Source organism: Calidris pugnax, unplaced genomic scaffold (assembly GCF_001431845.1).
Source record: "Calidris pugnax isolate Ruff unplaced genomic scaffold, ASM143184v1 scaffold15, whole genome shotgun sequence".
NCBI lineage: Eukaryota > Metazoa > Chordata > Aves > Charadriiformes > Scolopacidae > Calidris > Calidris pugnax.
In genome coordinates, this window is record NW_015090774.1 from 4,246,894 (window position 1) to 4,273,093 (window position 26,200).

General features: G+C 39.5%; 1 protein-coding gene across 2 annotated transcripts in view; it reads right to left on the bottom strand.

Annotated features, from left to right (window-relative positions):
* RAPGEF2 (Rap guanine nucleotide exchange factor 2) overlaps positions 1-26,200 on the bottom strand; it is a 201,933-nt gene that overhangs the window by 134,511 nt on the left and 41,222 nt on the right. For both annotated transcript variants that reach the window (XM_014944711.1, XM_014944719.1), the window contains exons 2-3: positions 7,613-7,683; positions 3,956-4,012 (exon numbers count right to left, since the gene is read on the bottom strand). In XM_014944711.1, the coding sequence (XP_014800197.1) occupies positions 3,956-4,012; positions 7,613-7,683 (128 nt within the window). The remainder of the gene's footprint in view (positions 1-3,955; positions 4,013-7,612; positions 7,684-26,200) is intronic.

Genomic DNA, 26,200 nt, shown 5'->3' on the forward strand with positions numbered 1-26,200 from the left:
ACTGGGTGATGGTATCACAGCTACCAGACCTGAGAATAGGGTTCTAAACATGAAAATTACCAAAAAGACCAACTGAAATTATGTATCTTTATCTTCTTTGTAGCCTCCTCTCCTTCTCACCCCCTCACCCAATATAGGCGCTAGAGTCTTAACACAAGTGGACAGTTGTCATCCAGATTGTATGACAAGTGGGGAATGAGAAAAAAGGCAAGACAAAACATAATTGTACAAATACAGCTATTTCTTACACACTCTGCCCATCATAGTCAGTAATTTAGAAACTTAGAGATTGCTTTTTCTTATTTCAGCTGTGGGCATGCATACTCCATAGTAATAAATTAGTATTGCACATAATATTTTTTCTCTCCAATCTCCAGTTTTTATGTATGCCTTATACTTTTGGTTCACGATAGTCCTCTGAAAACACTGAATTTTATTACAGCACAGAAGGCTGCACAACTGAATGACGTAAAAGCACACAAACATGTTGACATTAGACAAGAGCTTTTTCCAACCATAGATATTAACACTTGACAATTTAGTTCAATATGCCCAAGAGGTGACTACTCTTCTTTAAACACTTGTCCTTTTCTAAGAATCAACACGATCAAAACCACTAGCATATTACTAAATTGCTACAGAGTGAGAAATTTGTTACTGATAAGAGTTTAAATCCAAAATATACATCTTGTAATCTCAGGAAGGACATGTGGGAGGTAGGGGCATATATTCCAACCAGGCTTTGGTTGGAAGGTTCTCTAAAAAACTGAAACACCCTTTACAATAACCTGGGTTGAGTTTTTCCTTTGCATTTTTTAAAAAGATCTTAAGCAGCAGCCAGGCAGCTCCAGGCCCAATTGCACAAAAACCAAAGAGAACGTGATCACAAAAATGCATTATATTGCAGCATAGCAATTCAGGAACACATGAGGGTTATTATTGAGTGACTTTGGGCAGCAGGTCGTCAAAACTTAAAATATCTTCTGCCATTCCAATATCTTTAGAGAAGAAAATAAGGGAACCTTAAAGACATATAAAACTTCCCTACAGAAAGAGTAAGCCCAACACCACTGATCACACACACAGAAATATCAAACAGCATGGCTGAAAACCACATACAGTCCCTAATCGGGGGGAGGTGGGGGGCGGAGAGGAAAGAGAGGGGCTTATTAGAGACACATTTGGTTGCTCATAAGTAAAACATGCGTTGCCAAAGATTCCTCTGCCATCACAGCAATCATTTAAATCTTGATCTGAAAAATTTTGTTCAATTGTCAAGGGGTATACACACCCTCTACAAATCTGCTAAAACTATGGTTTCCAAAGAGAATGCTAATTAAAACCTTTCTGTTGGAAAAACATCAAGAATGACAATAATGCAGATATGAAAAAAGAACTTTTTTTTCTTTGAACTAGTAATAAAATATATATCAACTGACTAAACTAAATACTATTTAAATGGGATCTTTAAGTAGATTTGAAAAAGGTAGCAGGCAAAAAAAAAAAAAAAAATCAGGTCTATGTGTCAAGTAAACCTCAATTCTGAAATTTTGCCTTGCAGGTTTTAAGACCTTTTATCACTAACCTCCCATCAAATGAAAGTAGTAGGATGACTGGCAAATGAAGAATAACTCGAGCTGAACTGCCACTTTTAATAACCCAGTTTCCATTTAAACAGCGATATGGCCGTAGGGTTTGAGAATTTGTCACTACTGTGTACACCCGCTGATAGTAAAGTAAATGCAGATGAGATGAGCCAATTTTAAACAACGTGTTCCGTTTTATCTTTTTGGTCATAAAAAAAAATATAGAGAGATACTATAAAAAATTAAGATTTTTTTTAAAAAAACAGAAGATAAAAAAATTACTGTGTTTGTACGGAGTGTGAATGATTATTTTTAGCATTGCATACATGCAATAGAAATTTACCTTTTTATAAGTATAGCTGACAATGCAGATATGAATAAAATTGCCACAATGAATAAAAATGTGATCAATTAAACAAGGCAACTGTATTAGTTTTCATGTTAGCAGTTAGGGATAAAGATTTAGCTTATCCGTATTGAGACATTAAGTTGTGCCTCAGGGAGGTCACACACAGAGGTCAATTAACAGCTCCAACAGTTGCAGCTATTTTAATAGATTTTTCTAATGAACACAGGAGATTAGCACCCAATTTCAGATTTCAATGCAAGTCAAACCATCACTAGGGAAAACAAAATAGTTGAAACTTTGAGTTCAAATGGCACGTTCAATAAAAAGTGACCAGGTTGTATGCTCCAAGCTCGTTTCCTACAGCTCATAACCAAGTGGATTGATTCTAACTTGGCTATCGCATCACTTCTCTCCTGTAGTACTCAAACATTTTTTCCAAACACATATATTGTAATTTGAATTCTGTTTTTTAGAAAAATACACCTTCAATACACACACCGAATTTGTGAAACAAAAAAGGATTCCTCAAAGTTCATTATCCTAAAAATAGAATACTGAAATTAGACTGCAGGTTCCACGGGATTTTCTTACCAAGTAGATCTCAAATTGTCCATTAAAATAAAATGTAAAACTACAATTCAGAGTAACAGAGCATATATTTCTGGCTTCAGTATACTGATTTTAATTATTTTTTTTAAATAAAAAAATATTTAGTGTGAAATATCAGGTTTAGCCCATTAAACATCAAATCAGAGATGTGAAGTGCTAACAGAATCACAATTTGCATTAGCATCCATATCCAGAAACTGCCAAACTGCCCATTAAATCTACTGAATAAATCATGGAGAGAAAAAAAAATGTCAAGAAGTGAGTAAATAGGAATGACAGGCAAACAACCAAAGTGAAGATGAAGTAACATGAAAGGAGTGACAAAGGAAATCAGTGCGAAGAACAGCAAAAAGCACTTCAAGTTAACCTAAATTTCACAATTTTCTGTTTGTTAATTGCATTTTCTCAGGTAAGTATTTCCTGGTAATTTTTGCCTGCCTTGAGCATATGCATAACTAGCAGTCTTGATTCATTCAGCATATAATTCAAATTTACACCAACAGTTAGAATGAGCCAAGACTTTGGGTCCAAACAAAAACTCTAGTACACATAATGGACACAAACCAGCTGCTTAGAATAGGACAAATCACCAGCACAATGGTCACCAGCAAATTAGTCTGTAAAATGAATAAGGATTATATTGGTCTAATTAAAATTATCTATCCACCTATAGATTTTGACCTTGTGCATTTCCCATACATATCTGATTACTGGGTTTCATTAGACACTAATTTAACTTTGCCGAATGGTCAAGGCTTAGCATTCAAGTTTGTTCAATCACATCTTCCTCCTGATGGTCATTATAGGAAAAATTACATGTGCATAAAAGGTGGCATACAAGTGCATTCTTTGTATGCTTATATATTCAAATAATACCAGACAACCCAGAAAATTCTGAATTTAGAGCCTGGTTTATGGACAGTTAAGTGAAAAACCTGATAAGCCTTTCGTTTTATACATTGCTTGCGTAAACGAAGCAATTGCAATCCTCAGATCTCTACTGTAAACCTGAGCTGACATTAGATCACATCCCTGCTAATTATAAGCCGTGTTAGATATGTCGATTGGGCACCTCTGGCACAAAAAGCTGGTCGCTACTACTTCGACAAAATTGAAGTAAGACTAAATGACAACTTATTCTAACAAGAAGACATCCCACATCTCCTAATTCTATATAACCTCACTAGTTACAAAAATTAATACAACTCACATCAGCAAGCAAGAGTCAGCGCTAGCTCCCTCCCTGGCACCAGCAAACATCTCCAGTGTTTGACGATGAAAACGAAGTGGCTCATTTATGTTTACAGACTGTGCGCTGGGCGAAGGGGGTTGGCATTAAACTCTGTCCTTAACACACTTTAAAATGAATTAATTCTTTGAACACCATATGAAAGGAAGCAGAAATACTTACTAGTACAGAACTTCATTTGCTTCATGCCTTTCATATCTAACAGTTTCACACATCAGTCTGAAAGAAAAGGAAAAAAGTCATTTTTAATTATGATTCCTATCAGTGCCACAAAGATTTCAGTTTCTAAAGTTAAGCATCATTTCCATGTTTGCCTCCAGCACTCGCAGAAACTAACCATCAATTTAAAGCTAAACTGATATTTAATATAAGAGAATAAATTGTTAAATCTAAGCATTAAAGTTATTAGTTCACTCAAGATCAGATTTGATTTAGGACACTAGATGTAATTACTCCCATAAAAAAAAAACACAACTCTATAAAATGGGTAAAATGATACTGATCTCATTTTATAACGTGATCTGATAAAAGTAAGTTGCTTTATAAGGAAACAATTCAGAATTTTAAAAATGGATGGAAATTTATGATATGTAACACTAATCAGAGATACCCTTTTTCAAGTCAAGTCCAATAGATAAAAAAGGAAATTATGCTGCCTGGTAAATCAATGGTTCTTATTTTGTTAAAATTCAGCAATTTAAAAATTGCCATGAGATTTTAATGCTGAAATCCCAGAGGGCTCAAAGTGGAGAGAATTTCCTGCAGGAAAATCCTCTGTCTAGAGGGGAGGATTAAAGCACTTTTGCATTCACTGTCTGCCTGACAAATGTGGCGTAACAGAGAGCAACTATAATAGAACTTACCACGTATCAGGAAACACAATGTTAACTTGGTGTAAAAAAGAAAAAATAAAAAAAAAATAATCATCGTGTCATTTCTGTCTCTTGTCTTAAGGAAACGGACCCGATAAATTACCAGTGGGGTGGGAAGGAAACAAACCCCACAGCCTCCCTTGGACTTTCTACAGCTCTGAAGCAGACTGCAAACACCAAGGCTATTTGACAGACAGCGAGACAGAGATTTGCCTAAGAGGCTCATGTGAACATTCAAATGAGGAGCTATATTTAAATTCACGAAAGAAATTCTCATTTCTCACAGGATCAGTCATCAGAACCTTAGTGGACCAATGACCAGCTGCCCACAATGCTATCTTAAGCGGACAAAAGAGCTCAAGAATTCCTGCTCAGGCAAAAAGCCTTAAAAAAGTTGATCTGAGGCCTGGAAGAGTTGGTCTGGGTTTATGTGACATTTAAAAGGCTTCTTATTGCCATTCTCCATCATTTCCTAGATCATTCATTTCAACAGCCAACAGACTGCTACAAAAGTTACCTTAGTCCTCATCTCTTTCAGGATTTTACTTATTAATTCAGCTCACTAAGAAATAATACTTTCTGCCCAGAAGTAGCAGGCTTATGGCAGTACTCTGATTATTCATAAATTCTGAACAGAAAATTGAAATTTTGTTTGCTTAAAAAACAAACTAACAAAAAAACCCCAGAAACTTTAACTACCATGGCCTTTTCCCCACCCCAGTATTTCAGATCTACTCCTTGGACCATCTTTGAGAACTTTTCTTATAGGCAATGTCTGCATTGTATATAGTTAAGTGTTATGTATCATGTATCATATATCAATTTCAGCTAATGAAAAAATCTTTTTGCTTCCTGGCACAGCAAAAAAAAAAAAACAAAAACAAAAAAAAACCCACACCTTTCTGACCCACAGAACCTTCTTTTTTTCAGACACCGCTCCCCACCATAAAATTGGGTCCTGCCAAAATCCTTTACAGACACCAAAAAGCTACTCTCTGCTTCTACCTCTTGTGTTCTCATCTTCTCTCTCTGATTCTCTATTTTGAGATGGAAGGAAAAAGCAGACATGAGGTTACTGGTAGAAGATACCAGAACAAAAGTCATTGCTAGCAGTCCAATTTTAAAATTAAAATACTGGTCAAGAATAGCTTGTGCCCTGCTGGTCTGGGCAATGGGCCATCTAAGAGCAGAAGTTATAGGAAACAGAATCACTTTAACAAGCAAGTTTTGTTCCCCTCTGAATTGGGAGTGAAGGAAGTACATTCTTGACAAAATCACGCAAGTTCACCATTGGCACTGTCTGATTTTTACAGCGTTTTAGTGCCATTATTAGGACAGTAATAAGGGAGAAAATTACTCTTGCAGAAGGTAGCCAAGTGTTTCACTTCTTGTGTTAACTGGAACAGTCAGAAATTACAGTGACCAAGTAGTACAAACTAGATTGCTTCCTCAAATATTTGAAAAATTGAATTAGTTCTGGTCAATACTGATGTCTAATTTTTGCTCAAACATCATCTTTATCTGCTTCCTAAAGAAGTGTAATAAATTCAAGATGAGGTCAGCAACAAGCCATAAGGTAAGTTATTCACTACTAGAGGCTATACTTAATACACTAGTTTTTAATGCATCTCAGAGGTTTTTGTGGCATCCCACTGCCACAAGAAATGCTGTATCCTAAAGGATACTATAAAAGCTTTCTGTCCCACATCTGCTGGGAGCCCAGCCTTTTCCATGTATGGTACTGTAAACAGAAGCTCTCTTCTAGGAATTCACTGTGCTGGGAGATCGAGTTCCACACATTCCTCAGCAAGAACCTCATTCTGCACAGGAAGCCAAGAAGCACACATCAACATACCACGCAACCATATGTGCACACTTTCATCTTTGTAAATAAGTTAACATCAGTTCAATTCCAGCTATGCAAAACTTGATGTGCTAAAAGTCTTGCATATAATAGCATAACACAAAATACTTTAACGGAATGTGATTGTGGCCTCCTTCCAAAGCAGAACTAATTACAGAGACTCCTTTGAAGTCAACATTCACATTGCAAAATGTGTCTGAAGCACTTTAGGAGAAAGAAAACCCTGCCTTTTATTTTCTCCAAATTATGGGAATGTGGACTCTGACAGAATGACGAAGCAAGAGGCCAGAAATTAGAACTTAAACCAGCATTCATCAAGAAAAAGTTGCTTCAGCATCTTCAGATGTGGCAAATGTCAGCAAACCTCAGGATGCAAAACAACAGTAATTCACCCTCTCTCCCTGTAGAGCATACAGGAGACGGGCTGGCCTCCTCCTGTATCTGCCAGCCTCACACCAATGTCCAAGTACCCTTAGAAAACTCTGCTGTTAAGATGTTTATGTAAAGACAAGTAAAACAATTACTTAAAAGTCAAACACAAGTCTTTAGAAAAAATAGAAAATACATCTGGGAGTTTTTGCTTGAATTAATTTGCTTCGTGAAGCATTTTAATTTAAAAATATGTGGATGACATTTATTAGTAATTTTTTATGAAGTATCATTGGCACATGTAGTTCATAATTTGTCTAAAACTCCCATGTGAAAGCAAGCACAAACTGAAACAGAAGCTGAGTAACAGACTCTTCCCTCATGATTATTACATTACATAAATGATACAGGGACTTTCATTCAAGATTGGAACTTGTAGTCCGTATGTAAAGCATTTACTTCTAAGACCCAAAGTTTGAAAAGAAAACAAACAAATCCATAATAGAAATCAGAAGGAACAAATAGGGATACACACATGCACACATACAAGGAGAAAGTGTTAGGACAATAAAGAAGGGAAGAAACAGATGCAGCGACAGCCAGCTTTTCAGTTTGAGGTAGGGTGCACAAGAGTAGTGTGTAGTCACCAAACCCACCATTCCATTGCTTTGTTAGTGCATTAACATATGTGTTTTTAATGATCAAGTGTCATACCTTAGCTGATGCTCTCTCAGATTAGACAAGGCTTCCATTCCATGTAAATAGGAATACACTATCTCCAAATCCTAAAAACATAAAGAAAACATTGTTAGAATTCTCAATTTGGTACAAGCTATTAAAATACTGTTTTTGCAAATCATCCAGAGCTCTCCTAATAGGGTCAGCAGGGCTATTTGAAATAACACATTTACAAAAGGTTAAAGGCAAGTTATAGTAATACTTTTGATTATACATTGGAACCTGACATGGGGAAGAATGATGGTATGTCCACATCAGAAAATTCAGAGAAACTCTTCTGCTTTTGCTGTCATTACTCATGTCCAGGAAACAAGCCTAGTCAAGAATTCCAGTGAGCCACTACCACTGTCCTGCTTCCCTGAGCCAACATACCCCAAACCCTTCATCTATTTCATAAAGCACACCCATGGAAATGAGTCTCTTCATGTCCATGGGAAAAGAAAATAGTATGAAACAGTGTAACAAAATACCCAACATAAATATTTATAAAATTGTATCCTTTTCAAACGGAAGGTAAACAAAAAGCTTAAACAAGAAAAAAAGTTGTCACAAACAGGAAATTATTTGCACTAGGTGATTTAAAAAAAAATAATAATCATAAATACAATCCTACCTACATGGCAAAGAGTTACATTCAACCATTGTGGACCTCCAATATCCAGATCGTAAAACAACATTAATAAAGATATGAAAATAACATCCAAGGCTAAAACTTCCTAAGCAGAAACCATGGAAACACTCATGTCAGTCTAGAGGCTTTGCTAATGTTATACTTAAAATCATGAGAGCACATAAGAGAAAACTTCAGTGCAGCCCACAACTTCTAGGTTGATTTAACTTTGGCTCATGGATTTGAGGCTGTTTCATCATCCATTTTTTTAAATGTGCTAGTTAAGAGACAACGTATAATAATTGAAAACCATAATTCATAATTCCTTGAACACCAGAGCAGTGTCTCACAACCACTAGCTAAGGCTGACAAAGTTGAGAATAAACTAATGCCAATACCACTCTCACAACTTACTGTAATAAGATGTTTTCAAGTAATGGAGTATGTCAAAGCTATAAATTTATGAAAAATTTGGTCATTGGGAAATATTTGTGTATTTAAAATTAACCATGAAGTACAGAAATACTTCAGTTTTCAACACAATGAAAGAATGCTAGATATAGTATTTGGGCAAAGATGTTAGGAATGAAGTCACACAGAGCACTTAAGTATGAAAAATAAAACGAGAATCTAGTTAAATACATTAAGTGTAGAAATGTTACTGTACTTGTTTAAATTATGATACAGATCAGAAAAGACATCAGAAGTCACATTCAAGGTTAAGAATAAATAGATGTCTTTCAGTATTAAAAAGAATGTCTTTTTCTCACACTGAAAAAAGCATATATTCAGTTTGAAAAAGCAGAAGAAATGCACAAATCCAAATGCTGAGATTTCACTTCTATTCTGCTCCTTCTGTTCCCTTGCCCTCTAGAGGCTTTGGCCCTCCTGTGAGGAGCAGAGGACACATCAAGGACAAAAGTAATTATGCATGGCTTGGGATGGAGGGACCTTACACATAGAAGGCTTGGAAGAGAAAATACAGTAGTCACTCGCCTTTTTACCTCTTTTTTTATCCCTTTAATATACTAATAAAAGTGTGTTAAATGACATGTCTGCCACAGTCAGTGACCTGCTCACTTGCCAGACAGACTGGGGGTGAGCAGAGCTCCCAGGAGACAGCAGCAGGGTAAGAGGCAAGCCCGACAGACCCAGTGGCACCACTGCTGCTGATCTGGACATGCCAGACTCTGTGGCACAAGCACGGGCTGAGTGGGAAGTTGGGAGTGGACCACTGATGCTCACAGCAGTGGATTACATGGAATAGAACCTGGCCAGAAGGTGACACTGTAATTCTTTTCCAGCAAGCCTGTCTAACAACAAGCAGACACGGAACAGAAGGAGGAGAGCCCTCTGCCACCAGCTTGCACCGAGGCTTCTCTCGACTGGCACAGATTTTACGTGCAGTGCAGGATTCACAGATGCATACGGAACCATTAAGGGTGCAGGCTTACTAGGATGCACAGACCTAAAAGTGCATCGTAAAAGGGATCCTTGGACATTTGGTTTCCAAAACTGCTGGATGACCCAAACCTGGTGATCAACCCTGCAGATGTACAGAGCAGTAAAGGAGACAGGTTATGCTCACAGAGAAATGCAGCTGAAGTGACTCAAAGCAGGGGGAATGTGTTTATTCTCTGAAGGGAGTCATCCTAACCAGTTTCACAAGCAACATGCAAGGTAAGTTTAGGGAACACTTTTAAAAAATAATCTTCAAAATATAAGCATACTTGTAAAATATTTGTAAATACGAGATCCCATACTTCCCCACACCAGGAACTGCAGATGGTAGAGCTCCTTGTCTCTCAAATCTGCACCTGGAGATCTAAAAACGGGGAGTGGGAAGAAAAAAAAAAAAACAACTAAAAAAAAAAAATCAAGAAAAAAATCTTTATTTGTGCTTCCGTCAAGGCTGCTAGCTGCAGCAACACAGGGAAGGTAAAGTTGAAGACATCCCATCACAGAGGGAATGAAGGTGTTTCTTTTGATTTGCAAAAAAAGCAGCAAGAAAACACACCAATGCTGCAGGCAGCGGGGTCCTATCAAAGCAACTAGTCATTATAACACTGCAGCTGATGTGCACTGGCATTAAATCAGACAACTGTTTCCAAAAAGTGTGCTGCAGCCCGGCCTTTAAGCTGTACCTTTCCAGAGGGTGTCTAGCAGGAAACAGCTCCCTCTAGCACCAAAAGCTTGGCATTGAAATTTAAGTAGCAAATAACCAGGATCATTCCTTTCTATTAAATTCTCCATAATAGTGCAAGGTACAGAAAACTACTGTAGAGTTAAAAGAGCAGAATATATTTTCATATATTGTCAGTAGGTACTGGACACTGCCAGTCAGTCTGCAGCATTGAAGAGGAAAGCAATTTCAAAAATAATCCTTAAAATATAAAATTCAGAATATCAAGTTATTGTCATTAGATCACCTCACTTCTCCATTTATCTGAGGAAAAACTATGCTTTACTTAGCAAACATTCTCATTATAGACTATAAATAGCTGTTTCAACTTTATACATTATACATTTATACATTAAATGTATAAATGTACAATGCATATTGTACATTTATACATTAAACATGAATTAAAGGAATGCAAGAGTCCTTCAGAAATATTTGTGCCCAGTGTTGTAAAATCCTAAACAGATTCCAAATGGTTGAAACGATGGTTTAATAAAAGCCATTTCCCAAAAATAACACACATACATAAATTTAGGCACGTAAGCTATGAAAAATCTTTAAATTTGATATTCTACATACTTGCCAAGAAGTTAAATTTTTAAAATTCTCAGGAAAAGGCCTTTGTTTTTCAAGAAGAACATAGCCTACCTATGTGCTTTATGCCAGCTAAGCTGAGCAAAACCTTAAAACAGCAGCTAAATTCAACCCCACTGTGACTTACCCAAACATTTCTGCTAGTGCACAGTGTTGCCTCTAACTAATCCACAGACCATATAAAAGCATGCAGGTGACAGCAGCAGTCTGATGCTTTTTTTGATGGCTGTTTTTACAATATATATACTCGAATTACCACAAGGTGGCAGACTGAGCCACCAAAACTTCAAAGAAAGCCATTCTCATAGTTTAAAATATAACTTTGTAACATTTTCTAAAAGTCAAGAGGAGCAATGCTAATCATTACCACTGGTTAAATGTTCTGCTGCAAAAAGGACTGTTTATACAAAAGGACGGAGGAACCAACAACTTTCTGCTTTCCAGTCTTACCCAGTCAGCAGAATTGGAAAAAAAAATAAATAGCAAAAGCAATGCAAAGGCTCAGCTGATTTTGCTACAAGAATCAAGTTCTACACAAAGACTGTGGCAACGGCTTGAAAAAACATCTCAATGGAAAGTCCAAAACCAAAAATTAAATGCAAAGCACAAATTAGAGCAGTTTTTAAAGCATGTTTTTATTTAAATGAAAGCTATAAGACTGAAATCTAACCTACAGTGAAATTTGTGCTGCAGCCAAAGTCATATGCTTGTGTTGCTGAGTGCGGAGCAGCCCAAAAATTGTTTAATTCAGTGATATTTCTTCGTTTGTTTCCACAGTGTCAGCTGGCTCAGTTTAAAATTCTGACTGTACGTCGAAACAAAACAGGGAGACTCAGGTTTTAACACTGCTCAATTTCAATTAGATCTGTAGAAACACATCAGTCTGCAACCCTTCTTCAACTCTCAGTTCTAATAAAATTCTGCATATGTTTATGCCTAGACATTTCTATCCATTTCATTTGTGTTTAAAATGTATTTGGCAATGCCAGTTACACAAACCAGACAAACCCAAACCAAAATGTTGGCCCCAAATTCACACTAGCTTAATGAAGACATTCTTACTCTGGTAAAGTGATAGGCACATGAAAATTCACTACTTTGGACAGGAAAAGTTAAACCTCTCAAAATCCTAGACGTACGCTGGTTTCAGTCCTGGTTTGTATTACAGCGTGAAACTACAGGCCCAACGCAACTCTGCATCCTTGCCACAGTTAAAAAGCAAAATGCTGAGCTGAGAAATTCATTCTCTCTTAATGAGAAATTCACTCATTTCTGTGAAGTGGCAAACAAGCGGAGAGAAGCTTTCATCTTATAATAGTTCGGTTTATTTTAGCTCGAAGGATAAAAATAAAATACAAGCTTATTCCTTAATTCACTGGCTTGGAGGGCGAATGAAAAAAAAAAAGAAAAAAGGACCTTTTCAAAGCCTCAGTCACCTGAGGCTGAAAAAGATGCGCCTGCTGTTGTACACCAGGTTTTGAAAGGCTGATCTTTGTTAAAATAACCCGTCTTTCACTCACGTTCAGCCAACCACCAGCACGCCCGGCTGGGAGGCACCGCTCCCCACCACAGCCGCAGCTCCAGGCCTCACCCCACACACGGGTTTCACTGTTGTGCAAACAGGAGGGCCCACCCGGTCCCTCCCCACTGTCCTCCTGCCACCTCCTTGGCCCCAGGGAGAGTACCCACTCACGGGGACAGAACATCAAGCCTCTCTCTTGGCAGCATGAGAGACCCACGAGGTCCTGTCTTGGAGTCATGGTGGGGAGAAGGTGGGACTCCAAAGCCTTCGGTGGGTTTAAACAGGCCATTAAAACCACTGGCAGGAAGGGAGGCATCTGTCATTTCTATATGGCTGACGAAACAGTTATTTTATCTCAAAGTGGAACTTCCCTTTTCTCTTCAAGTATTTTAACGTTTTTTGCCCCAAATCGTGCTATACTAACAAAAGCAGCAACGAAGCCCCACTCAAACCCAGGCTGCTTAAGTCCCACCTCTCTTCCCTTGTAGTTGCAGGATCCTGCCTTTTTCCCTTTTCTCGCATCCAGCACCTGAAATCCCTTGACTCTCAGCCTCTCTGGCAGCTATACCAAGCACTTATATTTTCTTTTTATCCTCTAGCATTGCTTTAGCACCTGCCTGGCTGCCTGCCTACCTGTACTGGCTCGCTGAAGCCAAAGCAGTGCCAGCATCACCAAAAGAAACAGACTGGACTACAGCAATATCAACCCCATCTGGCTTAAATAGAAATTTCTGTGTCCACAGAAGAGCCACGTCTGCTCCCAAGTAGGTTCGTTCCCATCTGGTTCATGCCAGCCTCCTACCAGCAGCAGCTCAGGAGACCATACAAGTTACTGTCTTCAGAGACAGCAACCACTGAAGGAAAAGCAGTGCGGGCGATGGGGAAAGCTATGTCAGTTGTCATAGCCAAATGCACCTCCAAAGGCAAGACCTTACTCTAAGGGTGACCTCACATCTTGCAAACACTAAGCTGCCAAGAGACAAGAGCAAAACCACAAAAACCTACTTACACCCTGACAAAAAAATCTGGTATTACCGATACCAAAATCCCTGCCACGTACCCATGAAGACAGAGGATTCATCCTCACCTCCAGCTTCCCAGCAGGGGGAAAAAAACCTAAACACACTCACAGCGGCTGTGCAGGAGCATGCCCAGGTATGTATGCACTTATCAGTGAGCCATACCAAGACTAACTTGTTGAAGAGATTAAAATGAAGTATTTGTCATGTAGTACAAATTTTTGACATTCTTTTTCTTACATCAGGACCTTCATACTCAGGTTGGGGGGGGGGCACCACACAGGAAGCCTGCCAAGAGTCCAACCTGTTACACTACAGTTTTAATATAAATGATTCTTTTTAACTTCACTGTAAGCCACTACAGTATTTTTCTGCAAGCCATTATTCCTAGCATACATAGAGATCCATGGCTTAAAAAAACCCTAAAGTCTAAGTTATAGGAAACTCGATGCTGAACTGGCAGCTACACAGATATAAATGAAATATTTAAGTGAAATTAGATATGTCAAACGGCCCAAACTGATACTTCTGTGAATGAAAACCCATGGGCCTTATTTTAAGGTTGAATATAGATTATGTAATTTACTTTTGTAAATTTACCTGAAACAACTATTTCCTTTATATCAACTTATTTTCAAGTATACAAAAAATAGTAAGCTATCAAAGACTAATAGAAGTTCACTCCTGAATGCAGAATAAAATTGCTAATTCTTAATACATTCAATTTTTAAGCACAGTCTAGGGTACAAAGCATGGTCTATCAGTTTTGCATAACAATCAATAAGCATTTCCTTTAGCCAAACTTTAATATTGACATTTGATTCTTCAAACAGAAAACCTACGGAATCAGGTGGCGCTACCCTTCCCAATCATCAGCTCCCAGACAAGCTGCAAACATTCGTGACAGATTCAAGGGGACTCAGCTCAGCAGAGCTGCTCTGGTAAGCACCATCCATCACGCTACCTTGCCATTATCACTTCTTTTCTTTTGCTTGGCACAGGAAAAATGTAAAAAGTGGGAAGCAAGGGGCATTGGAGACAGGTGTGGAGCAAAGCCAGGTACACGGGTAGAGAGACAACTGACTGTAGTGGAGTAGCTCTGCTGTCCCCAGTTTGCCACCCACCAGCCTAGTCTACTTTTCCATAAATCTGCTGTTCCAGGCAGTAGCTTGGCTTACCTCAACACCACAGCTCTCCAAGACAATGATGAAACAATTCAAAACCGCGGAGTTTCTAAAAACAAATACATTCCTACTCATACTCCAAAGAGGTGACTGGGATTAAAAGGCAACTTTTGAACTTAAAAGTCTGTTGCAGCCAAATTAGTTATCTGAACTTCAGCCCAAATTCATTAGTGGCCACTAAAGTTCTGAAAAAATTTACCATCTTAAACCTGTATGACTTTGCTTCAGGAAATTTATGACAAAACATGACTCCACAGGAACCAGGCATGACTAAGCTTGGGAATCAGCCTTCATCAGAAGGGCAGTTTACAGTCCATCAAGCCAACCCAAGTCTTCTCTTCCTTTGCTTCAAGCTTTGCAGAGGGAAAGAAATATGGAAATTACACTGATCTCATTAAGACTTGTTGACACACAAAAAATGGTTATTTTTAGCTCCACTGTGAAGAGGGTGGGACGTTTGTTCTGGGTTATGGGTGGAATTTTTAAACTGGATTAGAAACAGGAGGAACAGGCAATTTTAATCTGGAACTGAAGTACCCGCACATGAAGCTAATCAGGAACAACTCCAAAATCTCACAAAGAAAGAGGAGAAATCCCATTTTCCTGGTTTGTCTTAACCGGGAGTTGTCCCAGTAGAGAACAAAAATATGCTTATCCAAAGTCTTCAGCAGCATTACTGTCTCAAAGTCAGAGGCCAGAGAAACACCATAGGATCACAGTAAAATAGTTGTGGAAAAACGGGATGTTTCAATAGGATACTTAATTTAGCCTTCCTGTCCTTCAAATACATTTTGCCTGTTTTGTGACTAATTTTCTTTTTGAAAGAGCTTCCCTCAAAAACCAATTTCATTACATGTTTATTTTGCATATTAAATTTTTTTTCTAATAGGAAGTGGGTTAAAAGCCTCTACTTCCGTGTAATGCCTCACAGATTTACAAATAAAAATGTAAACAGGTTTTAGTTTTCGATCTTGCCAGCAGAACCTGCTCAAATGTATAAAAATGATTTGGAAAGTTCAATGACCCACCCACACTAACAGACTTTTAACACCAGCTCAAGATTAGTACAATTGATTCAACATACCCTGCTGGTGATAAAGCTTTTAGCAGAAGGAAATAAAGAAATTAAGACATTCATGATTATAATCATCCTATAAGATGGGGATAGATGCAGAAAGGGTAGATGGGAAATTAAAGCCTGCCATCTCGTAGAAGTCAGTGAACAAACTAACGAGCACAGGAAATTACAGGGTAGCGCTATGCATTTCTTTTCTGCTTTCCAGACTCTCAGAAGTCAGACAATTAAATGCTTAACACAAAAGCCTAAGTTCTGTAGTCAAAAATCCAAATGTTGGTCACATGTCCAAATGCAAACAAAATGGTTTCACTACAAAAGATCTCTCCTACTGACTGCAGAGGCCATAATTATTAGAGGCTCTTACGTTTTTCACCATTAAGAATATATATAATTGCCTTTTTGCACCTTTTCAATATTTATAGCCAACAGCTGAAGCTTCTATCAAATCCATTTTCACATTCATTGCACAAACATTCACATCTTTTGTTGCAGTTATGCCAGTTCATAGGGGGTTTTCTTTTTCTTCTTTTTTTTTTTTTTTTTTTTTTTTTTTTTTTTTTTTTTTTTTTTTTTTTTTTTTTGGTAATGTTATGGAGAGTCTCAAATTGGTTTTGAAAGAGTCCGTTACTTGTTTTCCAATAACTATATGGAATAAGACTCCATGGCCTACTAAATGAAAAAAAATTAATCTTGTTCTAACAAATACCTCAACTGCTAAATACAGTGGAACTTACTTTTAAACAACTACTTGTACCAGAGGTGAGTTTTCTATAAGTTTATCCAAATACAGAGAACTACACTGATTGGCAACTTTAAAATAACAAAATTTGTTTTTAAGAAAATAAAAAAAAAAAGTCAGGAACAAAAATCCAAACAAGCAAAATGAGCTGATACACAAGGGTCCTGGAGTAAAGAGCCAAAAAGTAACTCCAAATTGGCACCAAATTGTAATGATAGAAGCCTTTTAAAGGACCTCAGCCTAGAGACAACAACAGGAAGAGCAACCAGGATGGCCAGGAAAAGGAGACCGTATTATATTAAGCAGGGCTGCCTACTAACAAACAGGGTTAGTAGTTAGCTGTGCTTAGAGGATTCCCAAAGACCCATCAGAGCAAGATTAAAGTATGACAGTTCTCAGACACTTTTGATACAATTTTCCTTGTAGTAGGCAAGAGCAATCTATTTTCTGAAAACCTTAATTTCTATAAAGCCTAGGTCACGGTACTTCAACATCACAGCCAAGAGGTAATCACTGCTATGCAGGATTCCTTCTTCAAATGCAGCATTAAAAAGGCTGTGATGATTTAAAAATTGCCCACAACGCTTTATAGTATCCTGGTCTTTGTAGCGTACCAGATTTGTTAAATGGGGCAGGTATTCCAAATCATACGCAAATAAGTTGCAGTGAAATTAAAGAGCTGTCATTTGTCAACTGATCTGCAGTAACTGCAGATGTGAACATTTTAAGCTTTCCATTGCAAACACATTTTTTGAATTTAGCAACAGGCTAAGGCAGCAATGTTGTTTGGCTGCTGAAGGGGTAACCCAGTAAGCCATCTCTGCACAATCACCAGTGATCATATGTCTGCATCTGAAGCTGCAATGGTCCCAACAGCTCACGTTTCATCTAACTTCTTGGGAATACAGGCATTTTACCTTGTTAAAACAAGACCTTGGAATTGGTTTCATGCCACTGGGACGGAGGCACCCGGCAATGAGTCACCAGGGGGGTTTCAGCACTGTTTCGAGTGCGGAGCACCATCACGCTCCACCCTCTGCTTGGCAAGGGAGAAATGCTACAAGCAAAAAAACCACAGAACCAACCCAGAAACACAAACCTCACACTCTGGCTGAGAAAAATCAGTTCCCAAGAACAATTCAATCCCAACCCAGCCAGCAACATGCTCATTTCCAGAACCAGCCAGAGCATCAGGGCCTCCTCTGCTTTTTAAACTGGGATTTTCTAGAAGCTCCCAATGCCAAGGGAGACCCCAATCACCCTCTCCAGAGGTTACTTGTTGCAAACAGTCACCACCGACCCAGGGTCGAGCCAGTAAGGAGCACTGTGCTGCAGCTCCCTGGCTTATTACCATGACAACTCACATCCAGAAACAAAAGAACCAGCACGCGTTGGAAACTGCACTCTGCCAGAACTCGCAACAGAAATATCTCAGTAGTACTATAATCAACAGAAAATACAGTGAGTTATTTTCTATGGCTGGTCTACAACCATTTCGTATTGCTGGCTTGCAACCAACCAAAGCAAAAAACACAAAACAAACAAAACAAAAATAAAGTTTGCCTTTCCAACAATGGAGGCAACAGCAGGTATTAGCTGAAGTAAAATTGCACTGTTCCTTTTTGCTTTGGGCAGTTTTGATTTTTTATTTAAGAAAAAAAAAAAAAAAAGAATTGCTCAGTTTCTTTATGAATCAAAAAAAGCAGATACAATACAAGCATGAGGAAAGGGGAGAAAAAGATTATACTACAGCTAATTTCAAAGTTTATACCCCAATATACATCTTTTTATATTTATGTGTTTAAACAAAACATTAAGATTCATTTAAACAGATGCAATCTTTCCTACATTCAAACGTACAACTCCTCTTAGTTCAGCTTATACTTTAAACAAAAGCTTTATAAATTGATTTCATGTTTTAAGAAGAGATAGCAAAGAATCACGTTCATTTATTTTTTTTGGAGCAGTTGAATTTACAGCAGCATATTTCAGAGCATTTCTTCCAACAGAAATTAATCTTACTTGAAGCATCAATGGTAAGTCACATGAAAATTATTCCCAGACCATCAGACAAATGATCATACTGAAGTAAGTATTTGCATGTCAAATCAATCCTCACCCAAAAATTCAGCTCTAAAGCTGCTAGTGGTCACATCCTCCCAGAGCTGGGATTACTCTGCTGTGCAAATGAGGCAAACATTAGTAAAATGCTAAAGTAGTTTCCACAAAATATTCTCCAAGGCTAAATTTATTTGTTAGCTCGGGTATTTCCTGAAACAGAGGCTGCGTTTAATAACTCCAAATTTTTGTCTTCAGGGATGAGGTTTTTTCCTTCCTACAAGCAATGGTAGGATTCTGAAAGTGACCTGAAGTTCTTTTGTTTTATTTTGAAATATCACTTGGGGATGAATCAATTGCCGTATCTCAGATGAAGTTACTGAAGACACTGCTCTGATCTAACTTGAGCAGATTTTTGCACTCTTAGAAGCAGATTAAGAAATTTTCAAGTCAAATGGGGAAACACCTATAGAGTTCAAGCATCTGTAAGGTTATGGTGGTGGTGAAGCATAGACCCTCTCAGGTCACCACCCTGTGACCTAAACGCAGCTGAGTACCACCATAAAACCAGATGGAAAAACCAAACTAACAGCTTTCCATTGCCGAATCGGCTGGACTTCCTCTCGGGCACTGGGAGAGCATCCCACACCTCTGTGAGCCAATCCCCTTGCCAAAGCCACCTCCTCTTTGACTTGGTCAAATGCTCTGATCCTTTCATGGTCCAAGTCCAACAAGCAGAGGTCACGTGCGTGCCCGCAGCCAGCCCACGTGCAGCTGGCCAGGCATGAAGGGCACGTGGGACCACCCTGGCTTGGCGGCCAAGCAGGCGGATGAGCTGGGTTCAGCCCATCTGCTCTGCCTCTGCCTATTAAGATGAAGTGACACGGAGCAGCTTCAGCTGATGTAACGGATCACTGCCCTTACGGGGAAGGACTTGACTCTCTTGATTCAGTCTTACCCGGCACTGCACCCACAAGGGAAAAACATCAGGAACAGCACTGAAGCTTAAAGAATATAAGAGAAGTCAGGCAGTGAAACTTCACTGGAATGCTCTGCCAGCCCCTAAAATATCCCTTTTGGAGAGAACAAGCCATTCAAACTGGTTTAGCTGTACTGTTATACTCTACTCTGAGGGAATCTGGAAGCACCCTTTCTCTGTAACACCCCCTATTAGCAGCTCTAGGTGGCTTTCCCTCAGCACTTCGAAATCCTTCTCGTATCACACCTGCTGAAGGGATCCATCTACGCATCAGATAGCTCAAGACCAATAACTAACACCTTCATTGTTTGTCAAATCTCCAACGCCATGACTTAAAATCTTGTGTTTGTACCCAGGGTTACAGAGATGGTTGTAGGGTCATGATTTTCACTCACTGTCACACACATGAGAACCTCAACAGGCTAGAAGCTGTGAATAAAGCTGACGTACTGCTAACTCCATTCCCTGACTTGGCTGGCTCTGTATTTTTTGTTCAGTAACTTTACCAACAACCATAAAGACATAGAGATACTGCCAGACATTTCTTTGTGACCAGGGGCTTTGCAGTTAAGAACACAAGGCAACCCAATAGCCATAACTGCTTACAGCTGGTCTACGAACTGCCTACCGGAGTTTAATTTCTAATAACTGCTAATGAGATATCTGGCTGTCATGTCACAACTGATTTTTTTATTTATTTACTGATATTCAAGAGTGGCCCTCCATTTGTTACACTAGTTCCTCCCCCACACCAGCCCCAACAAAGATTTACAAGTCGGCGGGTGGTGCAGCTGCCAAAGCACCAACAACAAGTGGTGTGGGATGGAGAAACCAAACACAGCGACACATGAAAACCCTGTCCACAAGACAGCAGCAGGCAATCTCTCAGAATCTTAATCCGACCCATACTAAAGGGAAACAGGTTTTTCAACCTCCACAGTCTTTCCAGAGCAGTACTGGATGTCACACGTTTCGCTTAGTGCAAGTCAAAGAAGGGTTAGACATGTAACACTGAATTCCTCGTGCATAATAAAATGCATACCCTTGGTTTCATAAAAGAGTATTTTGGCCCAGATCTTAAGCATCGTTATTTACAAACTTGTCGTGTTATGAAACAGCTTACCGGTTGTTTCGCAAGCCAAGATACTGTTATCAGCTGATAAGCAAGCGACATTTGTTCCTAAACACTGAATGCATACTTTCACAGCAGCTTAAAATCATGTGTTTGAACTCCAAAACTGGACCTTAAAACTATGCACATTCCTTGTTAGAGATTACTGCTTATCTCCTGAATTTACCATGGAGTCTGACAAGTCATTTTAAACACTAAGAGCAACCCCAAGCACAGCTCAGCTAAAGCGGGGCAACCGAGGGACAATAGGTGTGAGATGGGAGAGATCCCATCTCTGCCCCACAGAAGCCCTTGCAATGCCATTAGAAACCCAACGCTCCACAGGTTTGAGCACCATGTCAGTATCAAAGCATTCCTAAGTGCACTGAGAAGTATCACCAAGGTTAATTACCTGCTTGCAGCGCCCTGGGATGTCCTAAAACATGAGAGAGACACAAACACCTTTCTGCTCCTTTTCCTGAGTCTGGCACAAGAGCATTGGTGTGACAAATGTGATTTCAAACAGCAGTGAACATTTCCTGAAGATACAGTGGCCTAGGATGACGCTGGATGACAAGAATCGGGAGACACAGGCAGAAGCACTGCTGTCTCCTTCTCCAGGAGCCAGGTGATAGCCAGGAGGGCTTATTCCAGGACTTGGGCTGCACTGTGCTCAGCAGCACTCCTGAGCTTTGGGCACAGAGGAAGAGGGACAATTAGCAATAGTGTGACTAAAAGCAGAAGACTCCTACAAAGGCTGGGCACGGTGACTGAGGTAAATCGGCTCTCAGGCTGCAGAGGACTGGGGCAGCAAGGCACGAGGACACCACGCCTGGGGCGTTTGGCACGAGGAACCGAGATCCAGGCCACCTTGCTATTAGCTTTGGCCTCCACTGGCCTTCCACTGATGCCAGTAGAGCTAATTACTGTTTCTGATCTCTGCTCTCTAGCCCCACTGGGAAGGGCTCACATTAAGTCAGGAGCCCGGCAATACCCACAACAGCCTCCCTACATTTAGACAGCACTTCTCTGCTGGCAAAATAAGCCACAGAAACCCCAGAGAGTGAGGTGCAGACGGTAGCTCCACAGGGAATCGGTTCAGGAACAACAGAGCTGGATCAAAACTGGCTCTGTGGAAATCCAAGGTGTCTGCATCCTGCTCACTGCCTCCAGGTCTCGGGACATAGCTTAGGAGTGACTCACACCGTCCCAGCATCTCACAAGCTTTGTCACAAGCTTTCCTCAGAGCATGCCTGCTGCCTCCACGCAGTGCCGCCTCCCAGCTAAAGCATCCGGTGGGACCTGACCTCTCTTTGAAAGATCATCACAGCACGTGTAATCCAGATAACAACTGACAGGGAAGCCTGTAAGGATTGAGACTTTCTCCTTTTAAAACAACATCCTCGGTTACATTTAACACAGATCATGATTATTATTTTTAGTGTCCAACATATCAAAGGGTGGCTCATCTGCCGGATTTCATCTATTTAATCTGCAAAAGCTTAGTAGCCTCAGGCAAGCTGTCTAGTTCAAGAAACAGTAGCCAGACTGTAAACTTTTCATCTGCAACGGGTGATACCGCTGCAGTGGTTTCAGGTTATAAAGTCATTGCTTCTACATACAGGACCCATGCACTGCTGCCAAACGAAGTTCCTAACTTGTCACGTTAGTTGCTCTGCCTTCCTGTCCTCACCTGCATTTTTAACTCATTTCACCAGTTCCACTTTTTCATAGAGATCTAAGGTTTTTGCTCCTTCATGAGCCTAGCAATTGCTGTAGACCAGCAAATACATCTACCATTTATTTTTTCCTCAGCCTTAATTCAAAGAAATTAATTTGCTACGTTTCTACTACATTCCCTTCTGTATTTTCACTAATACCAGCATTTAGCCACACCAGGCAGACACATGGTTGATGGCCAGCATAAAAATGAATTAGACCTCAAAGGAGCCGCTACAGGGCAAAGAGCCTTAAAAAACTACCAGGGGAGGAAAGAAATTGTCACCTCTCTTGGCAGTCTCAGATACCAGAAAAAGACTGAATGAATGCGGCAGCGGCTCCAAGGCCCCACACGTTTTTATGGCCAGCCAAATCCTGCAAAATCTGGTAAAAGTTCTACGTAGGTTCCAGCTGTACTTTTAACTAAAGCTTTTTGGCATTTATGAAGGCACGGAAAGCAGCCAGGAGCTCTAGAACAAGTACATCAGCTGGATGTGTCCATGAACATAATCAGCAATGCAATAGTTTTCTTGAAAATTCTTTATATATTTTATGGCTCTTCTCAAACGGGGGATCCCCCACAGCCTTCCTTCAAGTGCAGAACACCAAGACTGCACTGTTCTTCCTTGATACTCAGTCTTCCACAGCCGAACTAACTAGAAACAAAGCAAAATTTGGCTGTAGATCGCCGTCACAAGGAACAGATCTAAGCTATCTGCAGTTCACATAACACCTTCACTCTACTTGGGCCAAATCCTAATTGCTCACTCCCATTTAGTCTGTACAGTGGCCCAAAACTTGCATTGAGAAAGCACGTGGTTTGGGGAAACCTGCGCTCACTAGTGTCCTTGGCTCCCTCTGCTAAATTGAAATTCTGCCCTGGAGAATTGGGAAGGCCTTTTTGCAACCTCCCTGGGATTACTTTAGGATTGCAAACTATGTACTGATGCAGCACATGTACTACGTGCTCTCCCCTACCAGCTCTGTTCCGGTGGGTACTGTACAGATGAAAGACCACGCTGACAGACAGAGACAGTTGCTCCTCAGGTTTCCACAGTAAGTTTTCCCAGAGGAGATTCTCCAACGTTACAGCCATGATGTAAACTGGCTCTGTACAGTTGTCTCGTGCAGGGGTCAGTTCTGTACTACTTTGCCATTTACTTGTGCTTCCCTTTGTGATTCTCGCTATTACTTTTTTTTTTTTTTAAGACTTATGAATAAAGTCCCTTTCAATATCTGAAGGGAGCCTATAGGAGAGCCAGAGAGGGACTCTTCATCAGGAAGTGTAGTGAAAGGACAAGGGGCAACGGTTTTAAATTGGAAGAGGGGAGATTCAGATTAGATACTAGGAAGAAATTCTCTCCTGTGAGGGTGGTGAGGCACTGGAACAGGTTGCCCAGAGAAGTTGTGGATGCCCCATCCCTGAAAGTGTTCAAGGCCAGGCTGGATGGGGCTTTGAGCAACCTGCTCTAGTGGGAGGTGTCCCTGCCCATGGCAAGGGGCTTGGAACTAGATGATCTTTAAGGTCCCTGCCAACCCAAACCATTCTATGATTCTATGTCAAGAACAGCAAATGCCTTGTTTTGTGGTTTGGTTGTTTGGGGGTTTTTGGTTGTTTTGGTTTTTTAAAACATTGACCTAGCACATTTTCACTTTAGTATACCAAGAAGTCATGGATTTCTACCCAAATAACCTGAAATTACAGCACAGTTTTCTTTCAAGGATATCTTGATTTTCTTTCCAATAGCACGTGAAAAAACGTCTGATCTCATGACTGAATGCAAGTACACATATTCTCTGAAATTATTAACTTGCCCTGTGAACTTATAGAAGGTACAAGCTGAGTAAGAAGTGAGAGGTTGGCTATTAGAGGTTAGCTATTTACTAAGTTAAGGTTAGAGTCACACAGAGCGTGCTTAGGGAGCACAGCTGGCCATGGAAGTATATGCAAAGGCTATTTGCCCTTCAGTGAAGAAGCTGATAACTTTAGGTAGTTTAGGGTCAACAACACATCCTTAACTATATCGTGGGGATAGCGGGGGATCCTTTGGCACTTGGGGGAATGGTCACAGCAGTGAGGGTGCAGGGCAGCTCTACGCTTAGACTACTGTAAGAAAGTCTACAGGCCCACTTTGTACTGTGCTACGTAACAGAGCTTCCTGGAGTTACTTCAAAAATATTTAGTGCTTTGGGAATTAATTACATCATTTTTATATTTGAAGCAGTGGAAAAAAGGATTTTTTGAGCAGCAATGTTGTATAATAGATCCTCAGGTATTTCTCCTTGTTATGCTTTGACAATAGCTGAGCACCTTGTGGCATCAGTATGGTCTCACTTGGTAAATATCTGAGTTTATGTAATCAGTCAATTTTTTCTTGTGAGTGATTTCAAATTCCCAAGGGACAGAGGAAGGGGAACAAATACTGTATTCAACACTGATCCAAGACAACCCAATGAAGAAAGGACAAGCCTCAATAATAAACTAACTGAGCTGCAGCAGGCCTCATTTCATAAAGACTTTTCCAAAGTTATTTGTAATGCTTTTTGATTCAAGTAAACCTAGTTAGTCTTAAAAAAGAAAAATTACGGAAGTAATTTGAGCGGAATTATGAAGGTTTATCAGCAACAAAAACTTGGCTTTAAGCTTGATTTTATACCCTGGCAGAAAAAACACCCTCAGTACTATGCTAACAGCTTTACAAGAACTGATTAAAGTTGCAAACCTGAACTAAAAAAGATAATTCAGAGAAGAGAGACAGTAACAGCTAAGGTTGACAAAAGGGTTAGTTTTTCAAAGGTACAGATCAAACAAGTGAATCAAGGACTCCATCTTTTATTTCAATACATTTATTCTTTTGATTGAAGAAAGAAGGCTTTTGTACACAACCTGTACATGTCTCAATTTTTGTCAGTTATGAGCTCACAAGCTTAGTTTTAAACCTATTTGACAGCATGGAAGAAGATTTACAACAGGAAGGGAAGAAATCAAGAAATACAAAGAAACTGGAAGCAATGAGCTAAAGGGCTGGGAAGAACACAGAAGGCACAAGTTGGGAAGATCAAACACTTGAAAACACAAATATTTACACACATTCTTTATGCTCACAGAATAACTTCTTTTTAAAAATTAAAAATATTGTCAAGTACTTCATACCAACACAAGTGACCTGAAACAGAAGTTCAGCTTTTCTAGGCTTTCTAAATTAAAGTTAATATTTAATAGCAAGTTTCCCTTAGCATGGTTACTAAAAGTGAGTTATATGTTAGCAAATAAGAGTACCCTTCTTGTTCTCAAGTCATAAATATTCTTTTATATCACCTCCAAATAAAAGATAACTTCAAGAAAAGGAGAGCTTTGTTAGTTTAAGTAAACAAAGCTTACCCAAATTCTCAGATCTTGTAAAAAATAATTGTTAGATCTCCGATAGATAACATTTTGCCCAACAAACAAGGAAAGGACCAGCCTAAGGTTTCACTCTTGGCTCTCATGGCGAGTTGGCAGAGGGCTCGGGCAGGGGGGAGCTGGAAAAGCTTGAGCATTTGGCAATGGAAGACCAAGAAGTCAATATCTGGCTGTCTGACAAGACAATTTTCTGGCTGTAATCTCATTCTCTTAAGCAAATTAAAACAACCAAAAAAAAATGCTCTCGTTGCCCTTCTGGTTAATGGCATTTCATTCACTTGAACAGCCTGCTGTTTGAGTGCTTAATGCAACTATTACCAAGAATAAGTTTTATTTCTGACCTCAAGCCAGCAAAGGAAAGTCTCA